At 50.2% G+C, this 14,502-nt stretch overlaps 5 protein-coding genes across 5 annotated transcripts; 2 read left to right on the forward strand and 3 right to left on the reverse strand.

Annotated features, from left to right (window-relative positions):
• Positions 1 to 230: 230 nt before the first annotated feature.
• On the reverse strand, positions 231 to 5,799 carry PGRI_019910 (HECT-type E3 ubiquitin transferase UFD4; the record flags this gene model as incomplete). The annotated part of the gene is made up of 4 exons (XM_040789704.1): positions 231 to 427; positions 487 to 5,292; positions 5,374 to 5,453; positions 5,513 to 5,799. 4 exons carry the CDS (start codon positions 5,797 to 5,799, stop codon positions 231 to 233), a joined length of 5,370 nt encoding a protein of 1,789 aa, XP_040646657.1.
• A 1,466-nt stretch (positions 5,800 to 7,265) lies between these two features.
• On the forward strand, positions 7,266 to 8,241 carry PGRI_019920 (nicotinamide/nicotinic acid mononucleotide adenylyltransferase; the record flags this gene model as incomplete). Its single annotated transcript, XM_040789705.1, has 3 exons — positions 7,266 to 7,576; positions 7,645 to 7,918; positions 7,984 to 8,241. The coding sequence occupies 3 exons, from the start codon at positions 7,266 to 7,268 to the stop codon at positions 8,239 to 8,241; spliced, it is 843 nt and encodes a 280-aa protein (XP_040646658.1).
• A 723-nt stretch (positions 8,242 to 8,964) lies between these two features.
• PGRI_019930 (SIS domain-containing protein) lies at positions 8,965 to 10,361 on the forward strand (the record flags this gene model as incomplete). The annotated part of the gene is made up of 2 exons (XM_040789706.1): positions 8,965 to 9,333; positions 9,417 to 10,361. The coding sequence occupies 2 exons, from the start codon at positions 8,965 to 8,967 to the stop codon at positions 10,359 to 10,361; spliced, it is 1,314 nt and encodes a 437-aa protein (XP_040646659.1).
• Positions 10,362 to 10,635: 274 nt separating this feature from the next.
• PGRI_019940 (class I SAM-dependent methyltransferase) lies at positions 10,636 to 11,646 on the reverse strand (the record flags this gene model as incomplete). The annotated part of the gene is made up of 2 exons (XM_040789707.1): positions 10,636 to 11,390; positions 11,460 to 11,646. The coding sequence occupies 2 exons, from the start codon at positions 11,644 to 11,646 to the stop codon at positions 10,636 to 10,638; spliced, it is 942 nt and encodes a 313-aa protein (XP_040646660.1).
• Positions 11,647 to 12,148: 502 nt separating this feature from the next.
• Positions 12,149 to 13,848, reverse strand: PGRI_019950 (putative proline permease; the record flags this gene model as incomplete). The annotated part of the gene is made up of 2 exons (XM_040789708.1): positions 12,149 to 13,454; positions 13,511 to 13,848. 2 exons carry the CDS (start codon positions 13,846 to 13,848, stop codon positions 12,149 to 12,151), a joined length of 1,644 nt encoding a protein of 547 aa, XP_040646661.1.
• Between the last annotated feature and the right edge of the window lie 654 nt (positions 13,849 to 14,502).

The raw sequence follows: 14,502 nt of genomic DNA on the forward strand, positions 1-14,502 counted from the left end.
CGCCTTTCGACCCAGATGGCATATGAAAAGGAAGAAGAGGAAGAGGACATCAACAGCGAAACAGCCCGTCTGAAAACTTGGGAATTGGTGGAATTGGCGAACAAAGCAGAAACAGGTCGCACGTCGTTGCATCGTGAAGAGTTTCCCGTCCTGGTTGAGAAAGACGGAAGCTAAAAGAAGGCGAGAAAGGAAATAGTGAACATTTTGAGTGTGAACACCTGTCCACGGGTCTAGGAAAGATGGAAAGCTCCTTGGCCTTCCTTGATGGCAACTGAGAGGCGTTTTTTGAGAACATCCAAGTCGCTATAGTCGGGCAACTTCAGGTAGTTGACGCAGGTCATTACACTGGGGAGATAGTCGTCTGGGGTATATGGATGTTCGCTTGGGCGACACACGACAGTGAAGATCGGTGTGAGACTCTTGAACCCTATATTAAATGTGTTAGTCAGTGGGATTTTATGGGGTGGAAAATGGAATTTAACATACCTCCAATGGGGAGCTTGGGGCTACCAGTGACAAACTGAAGGAAATCTCGGCGTTGCTGGCTGTCCATCTCGCTCATGGTCTGCAGCAGGTTTCGCACACTCCGGCTGTCCATGTTGAACCCGTGATCAGCCTTGATGGAGTCCATTAAAGTCTCGATAGACCAATCCTCCTTCGCTTGTCCGAAAAGCATAACAAGTTCACTTGGAGTGAAAGCACGAAGGGAGGAGAAGGGGAAGACTTGCGAGAACCCAGCCCGGAAGGCATCCACCTGACGACGGACACCGCTACCCAAGGTCATGTCGATCACCCGTTCGATGTAAGTGTCAACATTCTCGATTGTCAACTGCACCTCCGCGCCGCCAGGAATCAACTCAATAGTAGGGTATCCAGGTAGAGTGAAATCCAAACCTAGGTCATCGACCTTGGCACCCTGGACCATGATGTTTTGCACGGCCTCCAATTTGCGGGCGGGCGAAAGCGACTTGTCTGCCTCAATGGCGTTTTTGGCATTGACAAATTCCTTGAGCATGAGCAAGGACTTCCCGAGGTCGTGATCAACCAGCTTGACAGTGCCTAGAGATGGTGCCACCGAGGACAGAGTATCCGCGATACGGAAGAAGGCTGGATTGAACGAAATATCGATAATCCGAGAGTCAAGCATCGACCGGGCCACAAACTTTCCTAGCACCTTGAAGATGTTCAATTGCTTCTTACCGATGTCTTGAGCTGCTTGCTCATCACTCATCGGGGCTGGGAAGAGGCCACGCTTGCCAAATGCGTACTCTACAGCGGAGCTCCCGTCTGTGTCTCTCCAAATCTTGAGCTTTTTCTTCGAGAACTCCCTGGAAACAGTAGAGTAGAATTCAAGAGTCGGCCCTAATCCAGTACCAACTTCTTCGAAGTATTCAACCTCAAGAATGCTGGGTGAAGACCCATAGAGCTCCATGACTTTTATTGCAGAATCAAGGATGCGAGAGCGAGAGATCCGTACTTTCTGGCGCTGCAGCCGACCAAGGAATGGGCGATCATCTCGGCGCAGGTCCCGTCGGCTGTCCTCGCCACTTTGAGAATTTTGCCATCGCATCATCGCCCGCGAGTAACCAAATGCAGTTGACTGTAAAAATAGATGTCTTGTCTCGAATGGGAACAAGAAGGAGAAAAGTCTGGCTAGGTCTTCGCTCCAACTTGGAAGGCAATCGCTTGCCACAATCAATGGCTCCTCGAGTTGACGGTTGATCTTGGCAGTCAGCTTCGTGTTGATGAATTGAGCCAAGGGTTCCGAGGTGATGGTGGCAGAGTCTTTGATATCGGTCAAGATATCATCTATCGTTGCGTTCATGTCGTGCAAAACACGAAGCAGACGGATGATGGATGAGGTCACGGGGTCTTTATCGAGAGAGGCTGGGATTTCAAGGGCATCACCCTCTGATGAGAAAGACTGGATGCTCGATGCCAGGGTTGAGGGCTCGGGTGGTGGAGGACCAGGGACGCGCTTAAACGTGATGGTGTGGACTGCCGACCAGACGTTCTTGGCACTGGTCTCGTCTAAGTCCTCACGGTCGTGGTGGACGCCACGGTAGATAGTGGTCTCGTTGGTGACGGGCTTGCCATCTACGAAGAACTCAAGGTGCCAGTCCTGGGGCACCGAGGCCATCGCAGCGGCATAGGATGAGAACGGCCGGCCGGCAGTGGCGAGCGAGTTGTTGCGCATACGGTTGGGGAGAGCGCTAGGAGCTGAGGATGAAGGTTTGGATGCAGGAGTCCCAATTCGTGTACCGTCCTCCTTGCGAGCCGTGACCTTGCCTGAGGATGCTACCTCCATGTTGACTGCCGAGGGGTCAGAGATATTGTCATTTTCCATATCCTCATCGAGATCGTTAACGATAGCGTTGAGTTCTTCGTCCTCGACTTCTTCGCCGCCGTCTTCTTCTTCATCATCAGTCAGCTGCCTTTCGTCTGCGCACTCAAGGGGCTCGTCATCGTGGTCTTCGTCGTCATCCTCTTCAATTCGATTGGATTGGTGACGCGAGTGGCCAGTTGCAGGATCATAGGTACCATCCGTGGAATCGGCCATAGTGTCATTTGAGCCCACTGTGTGACCTGGGAGGTTCATCCCAGACCCCGAAGCCAGCTGGTCACGGAACCGGGAGGCATTGGCAAGGTGGGAGAGAATCGAGTCCCTACTTCGTGGGGCGCGAGGCTTTTCGGCCACGGAGATTCGTGGATGAAGGAAGTCATCCAAGGCCTTGAATGTAGCAATGGCATGGATTGACACCATGATATTACGATAAGGGCGAGGAACTTCGGACCCTTCCTCGGCAACTAGCTTGAGTCGGAGCTGTTTGCTCAGCATGTAAGCTGCGTTGCTGCGGGTGTTCTCCAATGAATTGTGGCTGACGGTGAGGACTTCGAAATGTTCAGTCCTGCTAAGCAGGTCTTGCAACTTCCGGATAAGTACGCTGAAAGGCGTGGTGGCGGTGCTCTGGCTTTGGGCCTTGTCCGAGATTGAAACGCCCATAAACGCCCGCAAGAAGTCGGCTCTAGCATCGCGAATAGAAGGCGCTTGGAAGTTACCCAGAACACAGAGAAGAACCTGTATGATGCCGGAATTGAGCAATTCAGAGCTGGTAATGCTCTCCACTGCTTCTCCATCAAAATACGATGCGAGCTGTTTGAATAAGGGGAGACCGCCCTCGCCGCCACGGGAATAGCGTGACTTGATTTCCAAGGCGAGAGATTTCAGTGCTGTCAATATCCTGAGAGCCTCTGCTCGAACGGTTTCGCCATGGCTTGCTTCATATACCTCGAGGAAAGCTTGAGCATCCCGGATAACTACGTCGTTGAGCGCGTTGTCCATCTTTTGTAGACTGCGTGGGCCTGCCATGAAATCATCCTCGGAATCAGACATGTCATCATGGTCATCATCCTCGCCGTCATCATCATCATAGTCATCGGCTTCACCGTCCTCATCCTCATCCTCTCCGCCAGCTCCAGTCTCCCCGCCAATTCGGTTGGCGCCATGCGTTGGATCTGAAGTTGTGTTTATATTTGTGGAATCGGATGGATCTGTGTTCTCCTGGTCTCCTGACAGAGAGCCTTCGGATAGTTTGATGATCTCGGAGATTACCCCTTCTCGATGGAATTGATGCTGATACACATGTTCAAGCCGTTGGAATAATAGCTCAGCGCAGCGTAGAGCCAGGGATACGAGAGAAGGGTGGTCTTTCTGGGACAGAATAGCAGCCAAGAATGAGGCGTAAGGAACTGTGCGCAGGGCGTCTTCAATCAAAGAAGGCTCGAGAATGTGCAGCATCTTCAGCTGTGCAATCAAGACTTTCTGGCGGACATGAAGATTGACCGTGCTCGAGTATGCATCGGTCAAAGTTGGGAACAGGATCATCGCAAACCGCTTCAGCTCAGTCTTGCAGTTGACCAGCAAGGCCCGTCTCTCCTCCACTGCCTCTTTAGTCTTGGGAGACCTCAGTCCAATGGACATTTGGCTATCAAAGTATGAGCTGAGCAGGTTATCCGTCTTTGAGGCATCGCGGCTTGGAACGCCTGGCAGTAATTCGCAGATGACATTGAGGGTTTCAAATACTTGTTCGCGGGGTCGGTGAATCAATGCTTGCATAACTAGCACGCTATCCATCTTGACAGCGGTGTTGTCCACATCCTGCGGTGGTGACACGCCAGTCAAAATTTGGTAAAGCGTATCCACTACGTCCATCTTGAGAAGTTCGTTTGACAATCGTGGGCTTGTTTTCGATACGATTGCCAATACCCTAAGGAATTGCGTGTGGATATGAGGCCCGATCAGATTTGTCGTTCCTGGCAGCAGGAGCCGAAGAACGGCCTTGAGCATTGCAGGCTCAATCAGCTCCTCGAGGTTCTCCGGTCTGTGCTTGAAGCTCTCGACAATCCGTGATACGCATAGACACCCTTGCTCCACAACCTTGGGGTCATTGCTAGATAGGACGTTCAGTAGGGTGGGCATCACATCCCGCACCACAGGGAACGAGTCATGGGGAAGGTTGCGACAGCAGTTTGCGGCCGTACTGACTGCTGTGCGTTGAGTGCTGGTTGGGAAGAAATCCAGATACGTGAGGCAAGCGGTTAGTCCACCTTCTCGCACAATTGAGGCTGGGAAGTCAACTGAAATCTTAGCCAAAGTACTCAAAGCCTGCTCAGCGAGATCGATAAACTGAATATCCAGAAGCTTTTGACAGAGGATCGGCACAGCACCACCATATACAACATTCGCTACGGAGCCCCGCAGGGCCTCCATTAGGTTTGCGAGAGAGCGACATGCGAGAAGCATAATCTCGGGATTCTCTTCGCCGAACTGGTTGGGCTGCATCAGAGCCACGAGCTCCTTCACATACGGGTCGGGCGAAAATTGACCAGACAGGTTATCCTCGTTTGAAACAAGCAGGAGATCCGACAGCTCTTGCAGCGCGATCAGTTGAAGTGATGGATCATCCTTTGCTCTCAGATTGCAGAGGATATCTCGAAGCCTCGAGGACATGCCGCTCATCATGCCAGTAAGCGCACGTAGAGTGCTCTGGAGCCCCATGGCGCCAGAGCCACCGAATAAGCTGCTGTGGAATGGATCCATATCATCTTCTCCAAACGCTGAGGGGTTGGTACCATCGTTGCTCTCTGCCGTTTGGGATCCTTGGTGTTCTTCCTGCTCTTCTTCTTGATCGATTTCCTCCTCTGCATCTTTCATCACAACATCAGGATTTGGCTTGGCAGAGCGCTTCTTCGATCGTCGGGGTGGTGGGGACTGTGTTGTTGCGGGTCGATCTATAGATACACAGAAAGAATCAGCACCATCCCATTTAGATACCATTGTCACATCGCCGACTCTCGATCCATAAAACTCACCGTTCCGACTGGATTTTCGCCTTGATGGTTGTGGGGAGGTCGTCGATTTGGATGATTCCTCCGACGGTCGAGATGAAGGTCTAGATAAGAAGAACAAGTTAGCCCCGACCCCTATTCTTCACAATGATCCATCACTTACCCCGGTTGTGACATAGCTGGACGGGTGCGGGCGCCGCGACGGGGTGCAGAAGTAACAGGGCCAGTAGATGCAGCTGTTTGGGATGCTGCAGTCCGTGGTCGCTTGGTCTTCCTTTGGGGCGACGGCGATGTCGGTTGTACCAGGGCGTCTGTCTGACGGTCTTGACGGGAAGATGCCTTGCGTTTCCGGGAGGAGGTTGAGCCGGTTGTTTGTAGCGGTGTACCGGACTCAGCAGGTGGAGGGTCTGTGGCGATTCTCGCCGAGGAGCGAGTTATTCTGGACGACATGAGAAAGTGGTCTTTTGTTTTTGATTATGTGTGATGAGATTAGGGTCTGCAGAAAGAGAAAGACAGAAAAAGAAGACCGGGATGGTCAAAGCGATAGACAGATAGTTGGGTAGACAGATGACGAATCTAGAGATGTAACGATGGTGAACTGTGGAATCCACTTCACAACGCAGGGGATACACGGGGGTAGAGCTCAGTGATCACACGATTCAGTGTTCACGAAAGAGGAGTCTGAACTTCCAGGCGACCAGTGTAAAGGCGGAGAAAACGGGTGGGAAACTACCTCAGGGAAGAGGCCAAAGTGCCTGCGGGGGAGACGGGATAATCCTCGAGAGGGTCCTGGCGGTTGGCGGAAGGCCTTTGCCTGGCCATAAGTTATCGGGTATGGGAAGCTCGATTGAGTATTCGCCTGTTTTAACCCGCCATCCGCAAACCTGTCAAAGGCTAGCCGAAAGGGCTGGCGAGGGGAATGATATTCGGGTAGCTGTTATCGTTGCCGTTGGGGCGATGAGATCACAAGAAAAGAACGAGATACCAATGCCAGTCACACAGATGATTTTTTTTTTCCGATGGTGGATAGAAAAGAAGGAAGAAAAGGGTAAATTGGAAAGAAGGAGGGTTTGACGTGGTGGTTGTGATGAGATTCGGGGAGCGTCAGGCGGCGGAAGTGCAATATTTCGATGATCTAACCAGATACTTATCCAGCCCTGGAGGTACCCATTGAACGTGACTATTGTATATACTATTATCTATGCCTATGTGACTATACTTATGATCCTTAATTACATTCTACTTCACTTTCTTTATTTCCCGACATTTACATCTAGCCTGACATTGGGCACAGAAGGCCCGAGACCTATCCGACATGGAGGTGGCAATACATATCTTATGGGATCCCTTTATATCTTTTTGTATGTTTTATGATATTGTAATATATGACTGATTATATGAATACCAAACACAATACTGTTCGTTGATAATATCCATGAAAACGCCGAGATCAGATCTACCATGAGGACCCTAGAAGTATGTATATATAAAAAAAATAACCGTGAGAGCTAAGAGAACTTTAACTGTTAAAACTCCTATTTCACTACCTCGGAATGGAAATATAAAACGGCATTCCATCCGGACGGAGACACGCCGAATAGAACTCGATTGACTCACCGAGGTAGCGATCTTATTAATCACATTTAAACAAACCTGATCTACCTAATATTGAGAGAGAAAAAAAGAAAAGGAGAAAAAAAAGGAAACATAGATTTCACCATTCACCATTCACCTGTCACTTTTCACCAAATCACCTTTTCACCCTGTTCGCCTTTCCGGTGCATTCTCTTGCCGCCTTCGGTTCGCCCCCCCGCCATTCCATTCGCATTGATATCTGCATTTCTCACCACCCCGCCTTTCCCCGAACCCTTTCGCTTTTCCCCGGAATTCAAGATCGGGATATATTCTATTTGATCATGGCAATCGAAATGGTCGGTGGGCAGAGCGATGATGTCCACCAGGTACCCGCCGATATCACCCCCGCTCGGATGGAGGACTACACCTTCCCGGAGTTGCGCCTCAAGCGCACCATGAGTGACCCAGAAAAGACTCCTCTCTTGCTGGTCGCCTGTGGTTCCTTCTCACCAATTACCTATCTACACTTGCGAATGTTCGAAATGGCTGCCGATCACGTCAGATTTAGCACCGACTTCGAACTCATTGGAGGATATCTGTCGCCGGTGTCGGATGCCTATCGCAAGGCTGGTTTGGCCAGTGCGGAGCATCGGTAAGGGATCCTATATCAATTCTATTTGGTCTAGTCGTATCCAAATGTTAACAAGGATTGATCTACAGGGTTGCGATGTGCCAACTTGCAGTCGATCAAACCTCCGACTGGTTGATGGTGGACACATGGGAGCCAACTCAAAAGGCCTACCAGCCAACTGCTGTGGTGCTGGATCACTTTGATCATGAAATCAATGTAGTCCGCGGAGGAGTGGACACTGGAAACGGGACCCGGAAGCCCGTTCGCATTGCTTTGTTAGCTGGTGCGGATCTGATCCATACTATGTCCACACCAGGTGTCTGGAGTGAGAAGGATCTGGATCACATTCTCGGCAAATATGGCGTAAGTTATCTAGAACATTGGCTTCATCCCGCGCCCGAGAACCAGGCCGCTAACACACTTTTCAGTCTTTCATTGTGGAACGCAGTGGCACAGATATTGATGAAGCCCTAGCCAGCTTGCAGCCTTGGAAGGACAATATCCATGTTATTCAACAGCTCATTCAGAACGACGTTAGCAGCACAAAGATTCGACTCTTCTTGCGGCGTGAGATGAGTGTTCGCTACCTCATCCCAGTTCCAGTCATTCATTACATTGAGCAGCATCATCTATACGAGGATGATGGCACAGCAGAAAAGGGCAAAGAAAGACAGGAGGGACGATAAGGATGATACGATGACCTACTACTGCCTGTTGAGGCATACTCATAATGACTAGCGACGCGACATCCTGATGCGATACCCCTGCCTTCTGTCCCTTCCTGCGCGACAGATGATGATTTTTCTGGAGTCTATGGAGTACTTTTGAATTCTAAACACGTCGGCCTTTGTCCTTGCTCAAGACGGCCAGCGGGAGAATCTTGCATTTTTCTCCGCGGCCAACCGCATGTACATACTATTACCTCGGGCTTGCTTTCTTTTCCTTTTTTGCTATACCCACTGTACATTTGAGGATTCAATAGACCTCTTGGGTTAGACGTCAATTGCTCAGAATCTGTTTAAACTAATATTAAAATCTCTTTTCTATGCATCGGCATCGGAAATACTCGAATAGGCAAGTAGATCGCCTCCACATTCACCATTATAGCATAGGATGACACCATATTATTAGATGTTATGTATTTTGGCATAAAATCAATTAAAAGGGAGTGTTCTAAATGTTATAAATCAAATTTTCCCAAACCTTGAAAAGACCCCGAAGTAGTTAATTCCCCGTCTCACATCTGGGAAAACCCCGATCCGGATCGACCACTTATCATCTTCCGTTATCGACTGATCTTGATCTCGGCCTCCGCGAATAAACCGGCGCCCAGGCGCAAAAACCAATTCGCCCCTAAAATCCTCTCACTTCTGATCACTATGCTATAGACATTGAGAGAACAACCCGCGATGACAATTTTCGAACCCCACGGCCCCCCCTCATGGCCACTCACCCCTCCTGTTTCATCCGATCCACCAGCACCAAAAGACGTCTCGTCAGTGGTAACAGCAATCCATGTGATCTCAACAGAGCGAGCAGCCCTCGCCCACCTAGAGCACATCTACCAGACAGACGCGCGAGCGCAACATGATCTCGCCCGGGCCGTGGATCAGATTGCGCGGAGCGTGCGCGAGGGTGGGAAACTGGTTGTTTGCGGGGTCGGGAAAAGTGGGAAGGTCGGACGCAAAATAGAGGCTACGATGAATAGTCTGGGTGTATACAGCGCGTTCCTGCATCCGACTGAAGCCTTGCATGGTGATCTGGGATTGGTTCGGCCGGTAAGCCCACCTGCGCCTGCGTCTGCGCCTTTGTCATCCCGGGCTTGGGATTGGAATCTTCCATACTGACCTGGTCTATCCAGAATGATACTATTCTTCTTATATCCTTCTCGGGGCGCTCGCCAGAACTACTATCTCTGCTTCCGCATATTCCTGCTACCGTCCTGGTTATCGCGCTTACTTCCCATACACATCCAGCGACATGTCCGCTTCTCGCGCTGCATGGTCCTGCCGGGATGGGTATTCTTTTGCCGGCTCCGATTCATGAGGATGAAGAGGCTTCTTTCGGTGTGAGGGCGCCTACCTCGTCTACGACGGTGGCTTTGTCGCTCGGTGATGCGCTGGCTATTGCTACCGCACGGAAGCTGCATACTGCGACAGGGAAGAGCCCTGCGGAGGTCTTTCGCGGGTTTCATCCTGGTGGTGCCATTGGAGCGGCGGCGGCTGAGACACCGCTGACTACACCGTCGAGTGGCATGTCGACGAGGACATTTGACTCTCCAACGTCGTCTGTCTCTCTTCCGTGGGAGGAAATCGCGAATAATTCGTTGATCCCTCCTTTCACTCTACAGTCACCACCAGAAAAGCGTATCATATCTGGAGATATGCTGGTCCCGCTCGATCAAATCCCCACTGCCTCTGCATCTTCATCGCAGTCATCCGGCGATGTCCGACTTCTCGATATCCTTCTCACAGCCATCCAGCATCCCAATGCCAAATCATGGGTGCTGTTGTCTCCGTCTGAAATAATCCCTCCGCGGCGCATTCGTGCTCTCATCTCTCCTGGTGGAGATATGGACATGCGTGTGTCGGAGGTTATAGCCAAGAACACCGGTACTCCATTCGTTATACCTCAAGATAAATGGCTGCTGGTGCCAGACTCAACCCCACTCACTGAAATTCGGCGTTCTGTGTGTGAATCTCGAAATAGATCTGACCCAATCTCTGTCATTGCCGTCGTGAAGGATCTGGCCTCTCCCAGCAGTATCATAGGGGTGATGGAGGCAGAGGATCTATTGGATGGATGACATGGCTGAAAAGCGACCCAGTCTTCTATTTATTTCTTGGATATATTCACTTGATTTTACATATCGTTTGCATTATGCATCCGGTTGACGATGTTACGCCCACATAGCTTTGTTTCTCTTTGCATATACTTCATTTAGATGCACATTTACAATCGAAGCCCGGGCCTCACAGCCAAGGCTGTACATGCAAAACAACGCCATAATATTTCTCATGGTAATACAATCAGTATGCAAAGTCCCAAGTCTATATAGTACATAATACCCACAGCCACACTCAAGCCTTAACAATCGGCTTAATACCCTTATGAATAGCAGCAATACCACCAGTAAGGTTCTCAAAGCCCTGACCAGGAATCATAAACCCAGCCTTCTGAATCATCCCCCTAAACTCCTCCTGGCTAGGGAAACGCTCAATACTCTCAACAAGATACTGATAACTATCACGATCCCCGGCAACAATCTGTCCAATAAGCGGGATAGCCCCAAAATTCCAGCGCTTATAAATCCCATCCAGAATGGGGTTATCGACCTTGCTGAACTCCATGCAGGCAAACACACCACCGGGCTTAAGCACACGGTACGCCTCATTCAGCGCAGCCTGCTTATCCGTGAAGTTCCGGATTCCAAAAACAACAGTGTACAGATCTACCGAGGCGTCGGGGATATGAGGCATGTGCTCGGCGTTCGCCTCGACAAAGTCCAGTCGCGACGTGTTGTAGTAGGGAGTGTCGAGAGACCGCTTGCGGCCCTCGGCTAGCATGTCGGCGTTGATATCGCTGATCGTCACGCGGGTCTCCATGTCGTGGTTGACGTTCGTGGCGTGGTCGAGCATGCGGAAGGCAATGTCACCGGTCCCGCCGGCGATATCCAGGATGTTCCAGCCGCGTTGGTCGGCGGTCATGGCGGGGAGGCAAGAGCCTGGGTTCAGGGATCGGACGAAGTGGTCTTTCCATAGGCGGTGGATGCCGAGGGACATTAGGTCGTTCATGCGGTCGTAGGAGGCTGCGACGGAGCTGAAGACGGCGCCGACTGTGATGTTGTTAGTTGGTTTGGTTCGGATTGATGTGGTCAATTGGATTATCTGCTAGTGATTCTTACCTCGCGACTCCTTCTCTGACTCGGGAACATTGGTGAAGCCGAAGTGTGTCATGCGGTCATTTGGCTTCTGCTCCTGGGTGCGATTGGCACAGGAGAAACAACGGTAGGGAGTGGTGGGTTGGAAAGCGCGACGCTTGGCGCTGTAGTGCAATGCCCGCCAGGCGGAGCGAGTGGACATGGTGGACATGGTGGAATTGATGTTGTTCGCAAGTCTGGAGAAGCTTGATCCGGGCAACTTTTCTTTTCCACTCCCGGTCTCCACCGGTGCGTGCCCTTAAACATATCCCGACCAATCAAACCGTCTGGTTAGGACAGGTACAACATTTTTGTTCTATCACTTTTATACCTATTTGGATGTAAAAAAGACATTAACAGTTTTCAATTGAGTGAATTGGGCTTCATTTATCTCCAACTATGCTCGCCGATTCCGATGAAGATCAACAAGTAGGGTTTCGCTGGACAGCCCCTACATCGTACGACAGCCAACTCTTCGACGTTTGGTCTTTCAAATAGCCCTCAAAGGATGACTTTAGAGGCTGCGGAAGAGATAAAAAGAGGGAAGAAAACAGTACTATTATTTCAGGGAGGATTTTACCTTAATAGGCCCTGAAAATATAAAATATTAAACGATGGGAGTATAATTTCACGAAGAAAAGACAGATGTATATATACAAACGAAGCAAGGGAGATCACCACATTTTCTCCCATACACGCCTAACCCAATGCATATTAGCCAGCTCTTCCTTCCGCCGTTCAGCCCAACCACCCTCTTCCCAGATCTTGCACTCTTCATCAATCTCCGCCTTTCCAGAGTACAAATCCGCCTCTGCGACTTTGACAAAGGAGCTTTTATGATACACCTTCCAGAAACCAAACATGATAACCCAGAACGCCAGGCCGAAATACGAGGTAATGAACCCCTGCACGCTGAAAGGCTTAAAGACAGCGAAGCCATTGAAGACAGCAGTCAAGCAGCCGATAATAATAGCAAGAATAGCCCCGTACGGCTGGAACGGCGCAGCCCAGGGGACGAAGGACTTGCGGTCGATTCCTTGCGCTTTCAAGGCGCGGTACCAGGCGATGAAGACGCAGACCATGCCTGTGTAGGTGAGTACGAAGGCGATGGTCGTCAGATCGACGAACCAGAAGAACACCTCGACGGAAGAGGTGCTAGCCACGAGGAAGGTGATGCAAGATAGAACAGATACTGTGACAACACAGTTGATAGGGATGCCGGATGCAGTGCATTTTAAAAGGAACTTTGGCGCTTGGCCATCGCGGGCGAGAGAGTAGAGCGTTCGGCTGGAGCTGTAAAGGTATGCATTTCCACATGACCAGCCCGATAACAAAATCAGGAAGTTGATCAGATCGGGCAGACCCTTGATACCGAGGTTTTCGATTCCGATGACCCAAGGTGAAGCAGCGGAGCCTGAAGCACCGTCACTAATTGCCGAGATGAGACGTGGGTCGCGTGGGCTGCAGATGATGCCCACAGCTAGGACTCCGACGACGTAAAATCCGACAATGCGCCAGAAAGTCATCTTTGCAACTCGGGGGATGGTGACTCGTGGGTTCTGGATTTCTCCTGCGGCCAGGGCTGGGAGATCGGGTCCAGCCACGGAGAAGGCCGCAAAGACCATGACCGAGAAGAAGCCCAAAAATCGGCCGGTGGTGCCCTCGGTATAGTATTCGAACATGACGCCTTCGGTCCAATTCCTGAAGCCATAAGCATCGTGCTTGGGGTTTCCTCCGACCATGGTGATGAAGGTGAGGAGGACGAGTCCAATAAGGAGAAGGACCTTGGTCGACGCTAGGATAAACTCGCTCTCGCCGTACCATCTCACGGAGATAAGGTTAAGCGCTGTGCAAACTATCAGTGCCATGGCGACCCAAACGGCTGGGTTGACGCTTGTGTTCCAGTATTGCATGATTGTCGCGACTGCCGAGTACTCCGTACATACTAGCATCACACCGCCATAAAAGTATACCCAGCCCCTAGGAGAGTTAGTGTCTGCGTAAAGCGAAGTAGGATAGGGCATGGGAGTACTTACATAGCAAACCCAAATGCCGGGTCAATAAACCTGGCAGCGAGTTCAAAGATTGATCCACGAATAGGAAGATATGCAGCCATTTCTCCAACACATAAATTGACAGGCAAGATGAAGAGACATCCCCAAATAAGATACCCAAGGAAGACTGACAACGGCCCGGCATCCCGCAGGTAGGATCCAATACCTACGAAAAGTCCAGTACCAATTGAACCACCGATGGCCATTAATTGCACATGGCGAGATGTCAGACCGCGTTTCGTCTGTCGGAATGGTAAAATATCACCCGAGCTGGTATCCTCAGGGATGGAAACCTCTTTAGAATCTGTCTTCTTCTCCATGTTGAGATATTACTCCTAGGATAACACTAATTCTAGAGACGGGAGCATGGCTCTTTATATGCGCACTGACATGGTCAAGTATGCGGAGAGAAACGCTAAGAATGTTGATAGATAGACAGCATCCATGTTGATCATGCAACGGGGCACAACTGCCAAGAACATGGTACACGAGAAGCGTAGACCACTGATAAGGGAGACATCGTCTAGGACCAGAGAGAGTCTATCGGGACTATCCCGAAAGGGGAGGAGAAGGCGATGCTAACCTTGGGAAGATCTGCCAAGTGATAAGCTTATCACGGGTTTAACCAGTTGACTAGAGGATTGACCAGTCACAGCTCATAATTCCCCAAACTTTGAAACCAATAAGTTTTGATAAGACCAGTTAATGCCTCGCAGAAAGACCCTCCATTTGCGGGGTAGAAACTCTTAGTCAAATTAAGGTCTTGCCCAGGTGATATCGGAACTTGGCCGATGATAATACCTACATATGTAGATAAATAATCAAGCTTAAAATCAAAATGTCCTATCGGCTTCCAATGACTATTTAAAATTAACCTTTTTAATTCTCTTTATTCACAGTTAGACCATAAAGTACATATTGTGATCTTTTCACATATGTGCAGCATAGCTATGGGCGGCCGAAGGGAAGTGCCC

This window comes from Penicillium griseofulvum (assembly GCF_001561935.1).
Source record: "Penicillium griseofulvum strain PG3 chromosome Unknown contig_80, whole genome shotgun sequence".
In the NCBI taxonomy this organism is placed as follows: Eukaryota; Fungi; Ascomycota; class Eurotiomycetes; order Eurotiales; family Aspergillaceae; genus Penicillium; species Penicillium griseofulvum.